The sequence below is a fragment of the Schistocerca nitens genome, chromosome 10 (genome assembly GCF_023898315.1).
Source record: "Schistocerca nitens isolate TAMUIC-IGC-003100 chromosome 10, iqSchNite1.1, whole genome shotgun sequence".
Classification (NCBI taxonomy): Eukaryota; Metazoa; Arthropoda; class Insecta; order Orthoptera; family Acrididae; genus Schistocerca; species Schistocerca nitens.
The window spans coordinates 129,016,478-129,033,534 of NC_064623.1; the positions used below are offsets into that span (position 1 = coordinate 129,016,478).

Genomic DNA, 17,057 nt, shown 5'->3' on the forward strand with positions numbered 1-17,057 from the left:
AGTGGACTCCTTCGTTTGTTTCAGTCAGTCATTGCCTAATGGTCAGTTAAAGATTATCGAAAAACTCTCGGTCTTAACTTATTCAAGTTCCATCTCTTTAATTTTTTGCCGTTTTCTATCTCTTTAGTTGTGCTCTGCAGTTCATAACCACTAAATTATCATCGATCTGCGTCTGCATTGGGAAATGTCTTACAATTTAAAGTTTGGTTTCCAAATATGGATCTTTCTCTCATGATTCTTAAGGAGAGCGTTGGCGTTGATTAAATTAAGCTATGTGCAAAAGTTTATCAGGAGGCTGTCCTTTCACCTCTTTCCCCGAGCCTATGTTTTCCTACTACTTTCTCTTCCTATATTTGCTTCCGAATTCCAGTCTCTCATCACATTTTAAATTTTTGTCTCGCTTAACTATCTCAATAATGTCTTTTATAGTACATTGTTTCAATGTACTCATCATCTGTGGTGTAGGCAGGCACGTAAACTTGTATCACTGTAGTGTGGGTGCCAACTCTATGTCTGTACTGGTAACGATAATGTTAACGGCAGTTTAGAGGTGGAGCTGAGTTTTGTGATACTACTTCATTGGTAGCTTCAATTGCTAACACTTACAGAGTGATTAAAATACATGATCTTAACATAGCAAACACCGAGCATCAATTGTCATACATTTTCAATTACAAATAAATGACTATAACATAGCAGGCAATGTACTATGATTATAATAAACAGCGTTTAGGCACCCTAGTTGGCAGTACTAAAGGCTGTTGTGAAAGTAACAATTAGTTTCTGTTCTGGGGAGGCCGGTTTTCTAAATAGATGGTAAACAGTCATGAACGTGACAAAGTCATTTCAGTCATGAACGTATTCATCAAATCTGATTATGGTGAAATAAGAAAACATGAATAATGAAATAAAAAAAAAACCTGCTGTGTCTTCACCGTCGCTTCCAGATGGGAACGCCTATTCCTCTAGCCGCTGCGCTGTGATGGGAATCAGCCTTTACCCAAGCAGAAGCTCCCTGTGCACCGCATCTGCTATAACAGTCCTACGGTGACTTCAGAAAACTCTACAGGTCAGGGATTTTGAAAGATTTTTGACCGAACACAGAGGTAACTCGCAAAATGTTGTAAGTCTAACTGTTACACGTAAACTGTTGAATACGAAAACAGACTAAAGTTCCACGTCGTGGGATTTGTGAGGTGAAATCCAAAGAGGACGGGTATTTCTACTAGGCTGATTTTAGGCACAACTGCATCACTGAGGGACGTAGTAGGCGCTGTTATTGTTGCAAATAAGAAAGAAGGCGACTGGGTGGGTTGGGATGTGCAACGCAGTGTCCAAATTATTATATCGAGAAGCGAAATTAAACTAAAGCACACCACTATTGTACTGGTTTACATGTCCCTCCTCAGAAGCTGATGATAAAGAAAGGAACTTACGGCGGCAAGGACGAAATAAACAAAAATGTGTGAACTGAGATAGAAATTTGATAGTCCTAGGTGACTGGGGAGTCCTTTTAAAAGAGATATAGAGATGTTGCAGGGTTTATTTGCACAAGATGTCTCATGTTCGTTCTAGGGTCGCGACCATTGATCTGTTGGCACACTTTAGCTGAGACTGTATTATCCCAAAATGAACCACAGCTGACATTTACGAAAAAACATAATAGCACACTGAACGCTTTTGGTCATAGTTACTGGCCAGATTAAACACCAAAGGTTTTTCACAGTATCAGTAGAAACATTTGTGCTTGTTACTGTAGAATCCCGTGGAATAAGTCACTAATTTATGTACATGACTCATCGCTGTGCACAATTCAGGAAGTTTGTAAGTGACGTAAGAGAGAAGTCATTCCGCAACAAATTAAGTAGGCAAGATTGTCCAGAGTGACCAAGTGTTGTGAGCACTTTGTTAGACAACATATAACAACAAATTGCAGCCAAGTTCGTTGCGAGGCTGACAAGAAGTCGAATCGTAAACCCAGAGAAAATCAGAGATATGTCAAGTGTTAGATGTATACTGCTCGCCGTTATTCAACTTGGCCTTGGAAAAAGTAAGCCGAGACCCTGGTCGAAACAGTGAAATGGAGGTGATGGGAACAGACAAAATCCTGGCATTTTCTGACGATGTTGTGATCCTTGGCGACACCCAGAAGCAAGTAAGAGCTGACACTTCACGATTCCTCCGTACCGCGAAACAAATAAGGCTGGTAGTGAAAGAGAGTAAAAGAAAATATCTCGTTATCTCACGACATCAAGCCCCCCTCCCCTCCATTATTGTTGACGGGCAAGCCTTCGAACGAGTGAGAGAATTCAAATACCTGGGATCCGTACTGACCAACAAAAGTGAAGAGACAAAAGAGGTGCAGCAACGAATAACAAACGCTAATGACGTTTTCTTCAGCCTAAACAATTTATTGGAATGCCAGCTGATATAGCTAAAAAAACAAGATTCGGCTGTACATGACATTAGTACGGCCACTACTTTTATATGCTTGTGAAACCTGGGAATCTTCAGCTACAACTGAGGAAGTAATGTGTGCATTGGAGAGGAAGGTATTTCAAAAGATATATGGACCCTTCTACAATACCATGTATGGTAAATGGGAATGAAGAACAAAAGAAGCCCTTTACCAGCGCTATGGAAAGCCACACATGGGCTGTATATTTGGGCAGAAGAGACTACAGTGGATCCATCCCTAACTGTGTTCTCCATTCCCAACCTGCTTGGAGACGCCTAAACGGACAACCGAGGACACGATGGAAGGATCTGGTACTGGCAATACTCAAACAAGTGGAGCCGACAGCAGTAGACGTTGAGGGAGTGTAAGGTGGCAGATTAAATGAATGTCAATTTCGCACCTTACGTGAGAGATTTTATACATCGTAACAGAAAGGTGAATATGTCACCAAACATGCGAAAATGAGCAGATTTGGCTATTAAAATGCACAGTATGCAATGCAAAGGGATGACACTCTGTCGACGATATTAACAAACCGAACCTAAATCCTGCATGTCAATGAGCAAGAGAAGAAAGAAGCTGCCAGAGGAAACGTGTTAGTTTGGGAGCAAATGCGAATTGCGATGTCACGGCCCGACTACAACGGACCGCCCTTAAAGCAACCTGTGGCAGTGGACAACGAACATGCTGGGTGACTCATCGAAGAAGGCTGGTAGCGAGCCAGTGGCGTGGTACAGAGAGAATCTTTAGAAAACTGCGTTGGAGAATTTCGAGATGGATACAAACAGACCAGTGACGCAGTCGATCATGTGAACTGGGCGTGGTACGCTCATGATGTATGCGTGTAACTTTAAGGCGTCTGGAGTGGGCACAAAATGTCCGATTGGCTGACATGAACTAGGAAGGAGTAAAGTGCGAAATGTCGATGCAGTTTGATGGTAGGTACTTTGCGACTGGCAGAGACAGATGAAAGGAATGCTCCTATTGTTCGGAAAAAGCCTTGACGTGGAGCACGAAAGGACCCAGGTGGGGGATAGTTTTGCTACGAGAGACACAAGACCGAAAACTTTGGGGATTCTCCTCTGAACCAGTGTCAAGTGCAGAACAGGGAGCCTCATGCTCTGTAAGACGCCAAATAAGGAATATTGTGTGAACGCTGCACTCACTTCGGCTGACAGTCAGCTAGATATTAGCTATAGCGTCGTTGAGCTCCAACAGCGGAGAAACGAAGCAGCCATGTAATTAATTGTTCTTGCGAGAACTGAGAGGGCATTGAAATATGCACGCTGCTCCATCCATGCACATGCATATCGCTATATTTCAAGACCATGGATGAGTGCATGTTTTCTCACCTAACTAGAAACATAGGATGGTTTCTGCTGATAAAATCCGCAAAGATTTTGATTAGCTTTTATAGGACTTTCAGAGGACGAGAGCAGCCATGCAGCCGACAGCTCATTGCAGATAAGGCAAATACCGCTAGCAGAGGCGTAATGTTGTTGGTTCACCAACTTGCGTCCACTGTGAACTGGAGCAACCTTGAATACTCTTTTGCTCAGCTTCTCACAAAAACTAGCCATCCTTCATAGACTTCATTGTCATCCTAAATAGTACCGAACTTAGAACCGGAATTGGATGATTTATCGTAATATTGGCCAACTTCATGATGTAGTAGTAAGAATAATTTTGTAGAGAACCTTCTGGTTAAAATTTAATATTGTTGAGTTCAGTGTCATTTCGATTAAACAGAATGAAATGCGTTATCTTGACAACTGTCCTTATATTGTCATGTTATAACCTATGTAAATTCGTGTACTTCTTTGATAATAATCCTGAATTAAAAACAAGTTGTGTACAGCTAAAAATCGTTATGCTCTGTGATGGTCCACTCCTAACCCCAATCATTTATTCTATAGATGCTAACGCACTCACAGAGTGTTTTTGCTGATGTCTGACGATAGAGGAAAGGAGTGGAGTGTCAGAGCTGGAGACCGACAGCGATGTACCGCCATCTGCAATAAATGTCTCCTGCACTGAGATTGTCACTGACGTGTTTTTTCTCTTTGTAATGTGTGTCTTTGCAAATTTTTATAATGTGCAGTTTGTTTTATTCCTTTTATACTGTGGCTTGTATTCTTTTTATTCCACTGTAGGCCTTAAAGGTCCATAAATGCAATAAATGATGATGATATGCACTGTTATATGGGAATATGATTGCACACATTAAAGGTTCATTGAATGTCGTTGCAGGAACTTCCTCAAACGACATAGAATGGAATCCACAGCTTTCTGGAGGAAGTTGTGTGCGATCTTGGTAAGTACTTCCCAAATCTGTGCCTCCAATGCGTCCATTGTGCGAGGTTTCATTTGGGACACCTTTTTTGACCAGTCCCATAAAAAAGTTACAGTGTGTCAGGCGTAGACGTCTCCCCAACAAGTTTCGCACGACATATGGAACGTGAGGCGGTGCGCCATCTTGCTTGAAGACGATGTAGTCGGTATTTTCCCATCCAGACACCGTGGGCCGAACGTAATCCTGAAGCATTTGAACATGGCGTTCCATGTTCATTGTGTCACGCAGGAGATATGGGCTGATGTCGTTTGTAGCCGTTATTCCACACGACCCTGTCACTTTTGGACGAGAATGCTGTAAGATGGCTGTTTTTTTGATGATGTTATTGGATATGTTTATATTTGTAAAGGAAAATGTTATATTTGAAGAATTTTGGTCAGAGAAACAGTTGTTAGGCAACGGTATCTGTGTCTGTGATGGTAACAAATGGTTCAAATGGCTCTGAGCACTATGGGACTTAACACCTGAGGTCATCAGTCCCCTAGAACTTAGAACTACTTAAACCTAACTAACCTAAGGACATCACACACATCCATACCCGAGGCAGGATTTGAACCTGCGACTGTAGCGGTCACTGTGAGAAAACATTATGGAGTCACAGAATCTTTGACAGTCAGTAGCTGTGGTGTGCAGCAGACACATTTCCTTGAGTGTACAGTGTAATGCACGGTCGCGCTTGTGGAAGTATGTGAGTTGCAGATTTATTACGCGAAGGAATGATGACTCAGAAGAATGGTTGGCTAGCATACGGACATAAAAAAGGTTTATAAATGAAGAACAAGGTATTACTTGATGAGTTAAGAAGTTTATTTTTATATTTATAGACTTGTATTGTTGGTTCATTTCACCCTCGTCTTAGTCAAGTTTTTATTGATTATTCTATTGATTGATCTTCTGAGTTAATTTACTGTACCAAGGAAGATTAAATGAATTTTCGTATTAATGTCTATATATTTTTTAAAAAGTTCCTTCCTAACTGAAATTTCTAAAGTTAAATGTTGTGTCATGTTTATCATTGGCATTCTGTGTCAAGATTATGAACCCAATTTTCCTGGGCCAACTGTACCCAGTTTTTAGCAGTATTTTTTTTTTTTTTGTTATTGAGTCTTTCTGTTTCTGCCAGTACTTCATTTTGCAGGTAAAATGTAAATTTCGTGTGACTAGGGCCTCCAGTCGGGTAGACCATTCGCCGGGCGCAAATGTTTCGATTTGATGCCACTTCGGCGACTTGCGAGTCGATGCGGATGAAATGATGATGATTAGGACAACACAACACTCAGTACCTGAGCGGAGAAAATATCGTACCCAGCCGGGAATCGAACCTGGGCCACTAGGATTGACATTCTGTTGCGCTGACCAATCAGCTACTGGTGGCGGACATTTAACAGGTGGGATTCATAATACATGATTGTTTCGTTTCCTGTGCGTAATGTAGGTTCTCTTAGTTTCCTTATTTTACCAGGGCCACATTTCAGTGCAGAGATTTTCGTGTGTTTCAGGTACAATCTTATACAGGTCGACATTACAGTTTGATTTTTTTTATACAGTTACGTTGTTGTTGTTTTTTAAGCATTTTGCAATGAGCAAGTCTACTGAGCGTGAAATTATTGGTTTGCTTATTTATTTGCTTATGAATGAGATCGGTTTACACACACACACACACACACACACACACACACACACACACACACACACAATTCTTTTAAATTTCATGTAAGTGAAGTGACTCTGGCCTCAGTAGCACATTTAGGCTGTCAGTTCACATTCTCAGGTTCGTATTTAGCAAAAAACACACAAAAGTAATGGCTACTCCCGATGTGTCTTCTCCATCGTAACTTCAAGATCCTGCGCTGTCCAATAATGGCAGTTGTGCCGACTGACAAAACCTCCCACACGGAATACGATCTCGTCACTCCAGAGGCTGTTGTGAAACAATTGAGGCCAATCTTTGTTCCAACCCAACATCAACTCCTCATTCTGCACTCTGCTAACACAGTCTTCTGGTGTCAGCTGCTGCACGTAAAATAGTTTCCATGTTCGAAAGTTTAATTCCTTATGCAATACCTGGTGTGCCTAGTGAGTCCGCTCTCTCGTGCTGCCTGACGTCTCGATTTCGCTGGGCAACGATTTTGGATGGACGACCTGTTTTTGCTGCATCCTTTACCAAACCAGTGGCCACTAGCTTCGTGCAGCAACTCTTTATAGTCTCTGGAGGAAATGTGACATTCCTTCCCTTTACCATAGGCCACCATCTCTGCAGAAGAACGGTACAATTCCACATCTCATAGCGTGAAGCAACCTGTGCTTGGTCCCCAATTGTAAATCGATCGACCATCTTTGTTGTTGTTGAGTGTACCGCTTCTCACGGCCACCGTCGGTATTACGCGCCATGAAAAATCACAGTCCTATTTAATGTTCTCTACGTTTGTGCTATTCCCAATACTATGGCATCAATATTAAAAACTTAACAGTCATTTAATGACAACTAGTTACTTCCTGGTCACCCTGTATTACGCGTAAATTGGCAGAAAGACTCGTCGTTGTGTGATTACATGATTGCCCAACAGTCAATGGAAGCATTCACATGCATTATGTATAAGGTGGTCAGAAAATGTGTGAAATGCTTGTATGGATGTTACAGGGCAGGTTGTACTGAGACAAAGGTTAAGAAAGAAATTCGATACGTTGCGCCGTTTCCGAATTATTTAGCATTGAAGTTAACCAATCAGATCGTCGCGGGGGTAAATTCAAGTTTCAGCTACCGAGACAAAGCACTCGTTGGGCAACACCACCCCTGGCAGGCCGCTTGAATGTGAGCGCGCGACGCCCCGAATGGCTAAATTCTATGCTAAATAACTCGGAAACGGAGCAACGTATCGAATTTCTTTCTTAACATTTATATCTCAGTACAACCCGCCCTGTGACATCCCTACAAGAATTTCACACATTTTCTGACCACCCTGTATATGAGAGTATGCGTACAGAGTGATTTAACGTGGTATGACCACATAAAAAGAATCGCCAGTAAGACAGATGGCAGACTGCGGTTGAGTTGTTCAGTTAGTGCGTTAGTTATCTGATAATCAGTTGATTAGTTAGTCAGTCATTTATGATACAGAAAGAGTTTACTGAGGGCTGTTATGTTTGCCATGATGGTTTTCAGGACATTTTGGCCATAAATGTGAATGAAGTTGCGCATTTGATAAATGTTCTCAACCTCTGTAATATGGATATAATCATATTCTTAGTAAGACTGCGTTTGAGACCAGAGATGTTAGTCAGAGAGGTTAACTTGACTTTGCCAGAGTAAGTTAGATAGTAGCAATAAAAGAGTGTGTTGGACAGTCTGGCAGTGTACTTGGTTTAAAAAGGATGAAAACTGCCTTGCTGTGTAGTGGAGGCACCATTATTTAAAAAGGATTTTGCAACGATATGCTTTGAGTAAATATATTCAGCAAATGAAATTATATTAATACAAGAATGATAAAAAGCAACTCTTAAGGTAACCCAGTTTCTTGTATTTTTAATTGTGTGAGTTCTCATTGTTAGAAAATTGTGTATGGTTGAAGTTTGCTCTAGAAATTTTGTAATGAAGTGCATGATCTTGTCTTATAGTAGAAACAAGTGTTAAAAGACAGAATTTTACACAGCAGAACTACTGAGAAATATTTTGCCTACTTGTCTAGGTGTGAGAACTTTATAAAAATGAGTATTGTTGTTATGGCTTAACGAAACACTGTTAAACTTGGAGTCTTTCTTCTCATTTATCAGTCGTTAAGATTAATTGTTCATTTTCATTGAATTTCATGATCCTGTTTGCACATTCACATTGCACATCGCGTGTTGTGTACTGAGCTGCATTTATGAAAGTTGGTAAGATACCATATTGAATTGCACAACGCAAGTAATGCAAGCAAAATTTGATTTTCGACAGTCTCATCATTATTCCCAATTGCAACAAACTGCGAAGCAGACGAGTGTTCCGTGCACACAGCTATGCCAATAAATTTGAATTCTATGAAAGTTCATGTCCACTGCAAGACACAGTTATTGGCAGAGTGTATTTGTGAAAACAGTATCAATATCCGTTCAGAGGCTTAATACCAGTAAAAGATTTCAGTAAAGTGCTATCTTATGAATTTTCAAGCAGTTTTATCAGAATGCCAGATGCGTTAATTTTATGTTCATCAGCTGTGTAATTACAATAACGGTTCTAGTACAGCGATTGTTTGCAAAGTTAAAGATAAATATTAGCAATATTAAGGGCCAATATTTTAAACTAAGTCATTCTTTTTGCAGTGAGATGGAGTATGTAAATGTCATTGAAAACAGATTGAGTTCTGGCAGACGAATTGTTTGATGTACAAGGTAGTCTGGATTTCGCACGGTGCAGTGTGAGCTCCACATACTTCGATTCAAAAATAAATTTTCACATAGTTCTGTTGCTCTGCACTGAGTTTTACATATTTCGATATGAAAAATAGGTTTTACACATTTCTCAGATACCAACTTGACACTTATGAACACGAGTTTAAGTATATAAGAAACTTACAAAGTCACTTTTATAATTATCGTAGAGCCTCTCAGCGGAAAATACTCATAATTTACATTATAAGTTCCTTCGATTTGTTTTTTTCGCTGAATAATCGTTAGAAGTTTAGTCCACCCACAAAGCAGATAGTTTTCAAAACCCTGGTTCAACCAATACTTGAGTATTGCTCCTAGGTTTGTGTGCCATATCCTGTAGAATTATAGAATAAATGGTGAAAATCCAAAGAAGAGCGGCAAATTTCGTTAGAAATTCATTAGACATGCTTGAAAAGGTCACGGAGGTAGTCACGCATACAAAGTGTCACGCACTACAAGAAAGGCCGTTCTGCTTCATGATGTGGTTTACTGTTAAGTTCCTGAGAGGGCACATTTCTATGTATATTGTACGAATAGTGCATGAAGTTAAAATCAGAAAGATTCAAGCTCACACACGGGCCTACCAACAACTGTTTTTCTCTTGGGCCATTTGTGACTGGGACAGGAAAGGGCAAGTGCCAGTATTACACAAAGTACCCTCCACCGCACTCTATAATGTAACTTGCGGATGTAGATGTAGATCTGTTGCAACAGATGACACGAGCACACGACTGCCAATGTTAATGGCCACTTGCTGTGTCTCAGCTGCAGCACTGCTGACATCTTGTATGACTAAGACTTTTTAAGCCATTCCCACATTTTACATTACTTCTATTCAGATATCGAAAATGTACAAAATATCTGCTGTGACAGTAATCGTCACACACTCCACACTGTGATTTGTAGAACATCATAGACCCCCTTTCCACAGTACTGGTGACGAGTATTTACGCACCCTTGGTCAACGGCGAGAGGACGAGAGCGTGGCAGGACCATCCCCCTCCACTGCAGCCGAAGATGGTGATATTCTCGGGGTCTCCGCCGAAGTTGGCGATGTTGTCCTTGACCCAGCGCAGAGCCATCACCTGGTCCTTGAAGCCCATGTTCCCCGGCACCACACGGTCCCCTGCGTTCAGGAAGCCTGCAACACAACACACAGAAATCACCACAGCTGGTTACCATCTCATCCATCGATAGTACTATTAACACCACAACTTTAAATATGAGAGGTATCGGAAAGTTCCCATTCGAAGGTTGTACAGTCTTGAATTGGTATGCCAATCAGGCAAAATCGTTGTGAACATTGAGGCAATTAGCCCACCAATGCACCAGGTTGAAGATAGACCACGTCCTGCCACATGAAGAAGTGCCTGTTGCACATCTTTCTCTGACAGATATCATCGACTTTGATGGCCTTTGTTAAGGGAATGACGGCGTGATAATTGCACGGGGAGAGATGAGGACTATAGGGCTGGTGCTCAAGTGTCTACCATTGAAGTACTTCTGTGGTACGACATTTGTGATATGGGGATATGTGTTGTCATGAAGCAGCAGCACTCCTTGTCTCACACAATGGTGACTGTCAAAAGACATGCTACCCCATACATGTTCTTCACTCTTCGATGGGGGTCTAATGTCTGTCCTTTGGCAGCGAAGAAAAGAATAACAGCACACTGGTCTCTGTTGGACGAATTTGGTAATAGTTGGCATACAGAGAGTATCCCAGTTCCATTAGGACTGTACGAAAAATAGAAGTCATCGATTATATTCACATCGAGCTGTGTTGAGCTCATGTTATGCGTTGGTTTAAACATCCTGTCCTATGTTTGGTTGCTTGCAGTTATTCCGATTATGCTGTTGTTCGCTCTCTCCATCAGGGGAAAGAGTGGTGTGTATCGATATTCCCACTTTGTACTAGCTTTGGTCTGGTGCTTATAGTTTCCACCAGTGCTGTGTGCGAGCAGTCGGTTTGCCATGGAGCAGCGAAGAAATCTCCACGGGGCGTAGTTTGGCCGGACCCGCTGGCAGTCTCTACGAAGAGTCGGATTGTGTGGGGCTGTTTCCATCGCTACGAGGTCAGTGGCTCACCGACCCTGGACACGAAAGTTGAGTTTGGATTTAAATTACCAGCAAGTCAAAACTGTTCACATTGTGCCGTTTGGTTCTCGTTGTTGGCTGTGGGGCAATCCTGCGAGCATCAACGTGTGTGTGCGAGTTGGCGAAGGTTTAGCCACCGTGCGGTGGAGTCTAACTGTGTTTGGTTATTTGAAATTGAAATACACTGGAGGAATTTTCTGCCTTGTGGCCGTGAACATTCTGGTTACCTGTCCGGGCCGTTGACGTAAATTTAGGCAGTGTGCTTCCCTCACTGTGTTGTCGCTGTCCAGCACGGTGTGTAGTTCGGCAGCTTAATGTATACTTGGTTGTGGGCGTCCATGCCTTTTACGTTTGCATTGAACTCCCGGTTGCTGCTGGTCGAGTGGAGCGCAAGTTACCTTGTCGGCGGGTTCGTTGACTGTCTGTCGGTTGGGTTGTCGTCAGATCGAGAATGGTTGGACCGACTGCCTGTCTCACCTAAGTGGACGTTAGTATTTCAAGTGCTGGCCGACCCCAGAAACTTCCGAGCGCCGTTAGCTGCACTGCCTTTTCTTATTTTCTGTTGTGTGTATCTGATTGGATCATAGCTGATGATTTTGAATTAAAGGAATTAAAGTTGAATTGTTTTTAGTGGTGTTTTAAATTATGGGCCTTCAGCCGTTTTAAAATTAAAAGATTCTTGCTTGTCAGGTGTTAGGTTGTTTGGGCCTTCAGCCTGATTAATATATTGATTAAAGATAAAGCCTTGGGCCTTCTACCTACTAAAAATTATTTTAATTATGTTTTAAGTTATGGGCCTTCAGCCGTTTTAAAATTAACATTACTTGCTTGTCAAGTGTTAGATTGCTTGGGCCTTCAGCCTGATTAATACACTTCTGGCCATTAAAATTGCTACACCAAGAAGAAATGCAGCTGATAAACGGGTATTCATTTGACAAATATATTATACTAGAACTGACATGTGATTACATTTTCACGCAGTTTGGTGCATAGATCCTGAGAAATCAGTACCCAGAACAACCACCTCTGGCCATAATAACGGCCTCGATACGCCTGGGCATTGAGTCAAACAGAGCTTGGATGGCGTGTACAGGTACAGCTGCCCCTGCAGCTTCAACACGATACCACAGTTCATCAAGAGTAGTGACTGGCTTATTGTGACGAGCCAGTTGCTCGGCCACCGTTGACCAGACGTTTTCAGTTGATGAGAGATCTGGAGAATGTGCTGGCCAGGGCAGCAGTCGAACATTTTCTGTATACAGAAAGGCCCGTACAGGACCTGCAAGATGCGGTCGTGCATTATCTTGCTGAAATGTAAGGTTCTGCAGGGATCGAATGAAGGGTGGAACCACGGGTCGTAACACATCTGAAATGAAACGTCCACTGTTCAAAGTGCCGTCAATGCGAACAAGAGGTGACCGAGACGTGTAACCAATGGCACCCCATACCATCACGCCTGGTGATACGTCAGTATGGCGATGACGAATACGTGCTTCCAATGTGCGTTCATCACAATGTCGCCAAACACGTATGCGACCATCATGATTCTGTAAACAGAACCTGGATTCATCCGAAAAAATGACGTTTTGCCATTCGTGCACCCAGGTTCGTCGTTGAGTACACCATTGCAGGCGCCCCTGTCTGTGATGTAGCGTCAAGGGTAACCGCAGCCATGGTCTCCGAGCTGATAGTCCATGCTGCTGCAAACGCCGTCGAACTGTTCGTGCAGGTGGTTGTTGTCTTGCAAAAGTCCCCATCTGTTGACTCAGGGATCGAGACGTGGCTGCACGATCCGTTACAGCCATGTGGATAAGATGCCTGTCATCTCGACTGCTAGTGGTACGAGGCCGTCGGGATCCAGTACGGCGTTCCATATTACCATCCTGAACCCACCGATTCCATATTCTGCTAACAGTCATTGGATCTCGACCAACGCGAGCAGCAGTATCGCGATAGACTACAATCCGACTTTTATCAAAGTCGGAAACGTGATGGTACGCATTTCTTCTCCTTATACGAGTCATCACTACAGCGTTTCACCAGGCAACGGCGGTCAGCTGCTGTTTGTGTAAGAGAAATCCGTTGGAAACTTTCCTCATGTCAGCACGTTGTACGTGTCGCCACCGGCGCCAACCTTGTGTGAATGCTCTGAAAAGCTAATCATTTGCATATCACAACATCTTCTTCCTGTCGGTTAAATTTCACGTCTTTAGCACGTCATCTTCGTGGTGTAGCAATTTTAATGGCCAGTAGTGTATATTGTTTAAAGATAAAGCCTTGGGACTTCTACCTACTAAAAATTAATTTAGTTATGTTTTAAGATATGGTCCTTCATCTGTTTTAAAATTAAAATTCCTTGCTTGTCACGTGTTAGATAGTTTAGTGCAGGGCTTAACAACTGGCCGGTTTTGAGCGCGAGTACTCGCGTCTGCTCAGACACGTGCTCGCGAGCAGGTGGAAGGTCGCGGAGTAGGGAGGGAGGGGAGGGAGGGAAATGCGCGCACGTTTGAATGTGATCTCGCGTTCGTAGCAGATTTAACTAGCCATCTGAATGCTTTGAACATTTTACTACAAGGTAAAGATCTGCTAATTACTCATTTCATAGATCGAATGCGAGCTTTTAAAATGAAATTGACACTTTGGGTGAGTCAGCTGGAAACAGGAAACCTAGCTCATTTTCCTAAATTACCATCCATGCAAGATGTTCACAAAGACTGTGAACGTTATTCACATAGTTTAGTTGATCAGCGCGTTCAAGATGTGACAGCACTAGACAGTGATTTTGATCTGTTCTCTCCATATTCAGCGAATATTTAAGAGATTCGTCCCGAGCTGCAGCAAGAAATTATTGACCTGCAGTGTGACAGAGAATACAGAGACAACTTTCAGAACAAGAAAAACATTTTGGAATTCTACAGACACTTCCCTCAGGATAGATTTCCTCGTTTGCACAAACTGGCGGCTACAATAATATCAATGTTCGGTTCCACGTATGTTTGTGAACAACTGTTCTATGCAATGAAATGTAACAAGATGCGCCTGAGAAACGCATTGTCTGATCGAATTTTAAACAGCACGCTGCGCCTAAAATGCACAAGAACAATTACTCCGAACATAGACGCAATTGTAAAGGGCAAAAAGTACAAGATAACCGAGAATCCCACACTTCAGTGGCACCTTTTACTGTGTAACAGTTCACAAATTAATGCGATTGTAGAGGCATACACTAAGCTAATAAAATTATGTGGCATGTGTACATTCTCCTTTATTTGTTTCATTTGTCGCAGTAACAATTCGTGAGTGATATCCCTGCAGGTGGCCGTGGATTTACGTTGACTGGCGGCGGCTGTTGTGTGCCCCACGTGACTCTCCCCACTCTCCGCTTTGGTCCAGTAGTGGGGGTAGCGTGCTCACGCTGCTCCGTGCTCGCGCCTTGCTGCTCACAGCTTGCTCCGCGAGCACGTATGTTGTGAAGCCCGGGTTTAGGGCCTTCAGACTAAATGAAGGTAAGGCCTTCTGCCTTTTTTTTTTATTTTATGTTACCTTCAGTCTTAAATCATCGGCCTTCAGCCGTCCTTAAATTAAGGTTGTTGCTTTTCAAGTGTTAGATTTTGGGGCCTTCAGCGAAATTATAGAACTCACTTCACGTGAGGCCTTCTGCCTGCTAAATATTCTTTTGGTGTCTGAATTTTGAGTTAATGGCTTTCAGCCGTTTTTTTTTTTTTTTAAATTAAAGTGGTTGTGCCCTTAAGGCATAAGATAGTGTGGCATATTCAGACGATAACTAAGAATTTGTACTGTAATGTTTGGTGAAATAAATAAAGTTATATGTGTTCGAGTGTAACTGACAGCCTCTCATTTGGGCCCCTTTCCACAATTATTCCAACTACCTGTCGTGTCCTGCGGGTTTAGCAGGACGTTTCACACAAAATCATGGTGCTTATTCAAAATAGTCTCCCCCAGAATCGAAACATACTGAAATCGTTTTAAAGGAGTTTGTAACAGACACTATAGTCTTTTTTTGGAATAGCATTTATACTGCAGTACAATTTTCTTTCATGCCCTTAACTGTGTCATAGCGGCGCCCTTTCATTGCAACTTCAATTTGGGGAACAACCAGAAATGAATACGTTGGGTGTTCCAGCGCTGTGATCCATTAGCTGGCCAAAAACTCGAGCACAGTCTTCGCTTTGTGAGCTGGGGTGTCGTCATGGAGGTGAAACAAGAAACCTGTCTCTTGTTATTCGGGTCGAATTCGACGAATTCTCTGCCACAAACGCTGTTGCCTCACTGCTCCACTGCCATTTTCCGACGAGTGTCGGAGACGTACTGTTACATTTGCGGCCAGGATGCCTGCTACAGCATTGCAAACTTAAAGGACTGTAACGCCGCTATTCACCATGTGATAGCTTCGCAGTTTGGAATTTCACACCAGCAGTCGTAAAGTAACTGTGACACACTGTGTATTCACGATTCCTCATTTACTGCACGCACTTCGGGAAGACACGAATGCCACATTAATTCCTTGCCCACCCGTCGGTGCTTGTATACCCAAATTGTAGCCGCGCTACGTTGCATATACTGGGTGATCAAAAACTCAGTATAAATTTGAAAACTGAATAAATCACGGAATAATGCAGATAGAGAGGTGCAAATTGACACACATGCTTGGAATGACATGCGGTTTTATTAGAACCAAAAAAATACAAAAGTTCAAAAATGTCCTACAGATGGCGCTTCACCTGATCAGAATAGCAATAATTAGCATAACAAAGTAAGACAAAGCAAAGATGTTCTTTACAGGAAATGCCCAATATGTCCACCGTCATTCCTCAACAATAGCTGTAGTCGAGGAATAATGTTATGGGCAGCGCTGTAAAGCATGTCCGGAGTTATGGTGAGGCATTGGCGTCGGATGTTGTCTTTCAGCATCCCTAGAGATGTCGGTCGATCACGATACACTTGCGGCTTCAGGTAACCCCAAAGCCAATAATCGCACGGACTGAGGTCTGGGGACCTGGGAGGCCAAGCATGACGAAAGTGGTGGCTGAGCACACGATCATCACCAAACGACGCGCGCAAGATATCTTTCACGCGTCTAGCAATACTCTTTTTTTTTTTTTTTTTTTTGTTCTAGTAAAACCCCATGTCATTCCAAGCATTGTCAATTTTTACTTCTCTATCTACATTATTCCGTGGTTTATTAAGTTTTCAAATTTATACTGACTTTTTGATCACCTGGTACTTTGCAGCAATGTCCTAAAACGAAAACTTTTGGATGATCCCTTATACTTTCGCAAAGGAAGAATCAACTTGATGGGAAACTAACTGTACTAACCAGAGAACGACATGTAACTGTTTATGTTAGTTTGCTTTGCTCAGTCCTTTTTTTCTATCTCATTACTTTTGTGTCTGGTGAGAAGAAGGTAACACAAGCCATTCTCCGAAGCACGTAAATATTGCGTGTGTGGGTCTAAAATAATTTTTATTTTATTCATGCAAATCAAAGGAAAACAGTGAAAAAGACGGAACTGTTTGAACTTTTTCACACGTACTCTCAGGCTGACTCACTCATTCTTTGATAATATTCCTGTTGTTTTTTGTTCCTCTTGCTTTTCATTTCATCGTGCCCTCGATAACGTGTAAATATTATGTTCTGTTTGGGCACTGAAGAATTAAAATCGTTCAATCTCACTTTTATAATTAGCACTGAAATGGCTGTGTGGATACTGTCTTAGGGTT

General features: G+C 42.2%; 1 protein-coding gene across 1 annotated transcript in view; it reads right to left on the bottom strand.

Moving 5' to 3' along the window:
• The window catches only part of LOC126210120 (esterase FE4-like), a 191,939-nt gene that overhangs the window by 95,240 nt on the left and 79,642 nt on the right, over positions 1-17,057 (bottom strand). Inside the window, exon 4 of the mRNA XM_049939263.1 lies at positions 10,174-10,359. Within this exon, the coding sequence (XP_049795220.1) occupies positions 10,174-10,359 (186 nt within the window). The remainder of the gene's footprint in view (positions 1-10,173; positions 10,360-17,057) is intronic.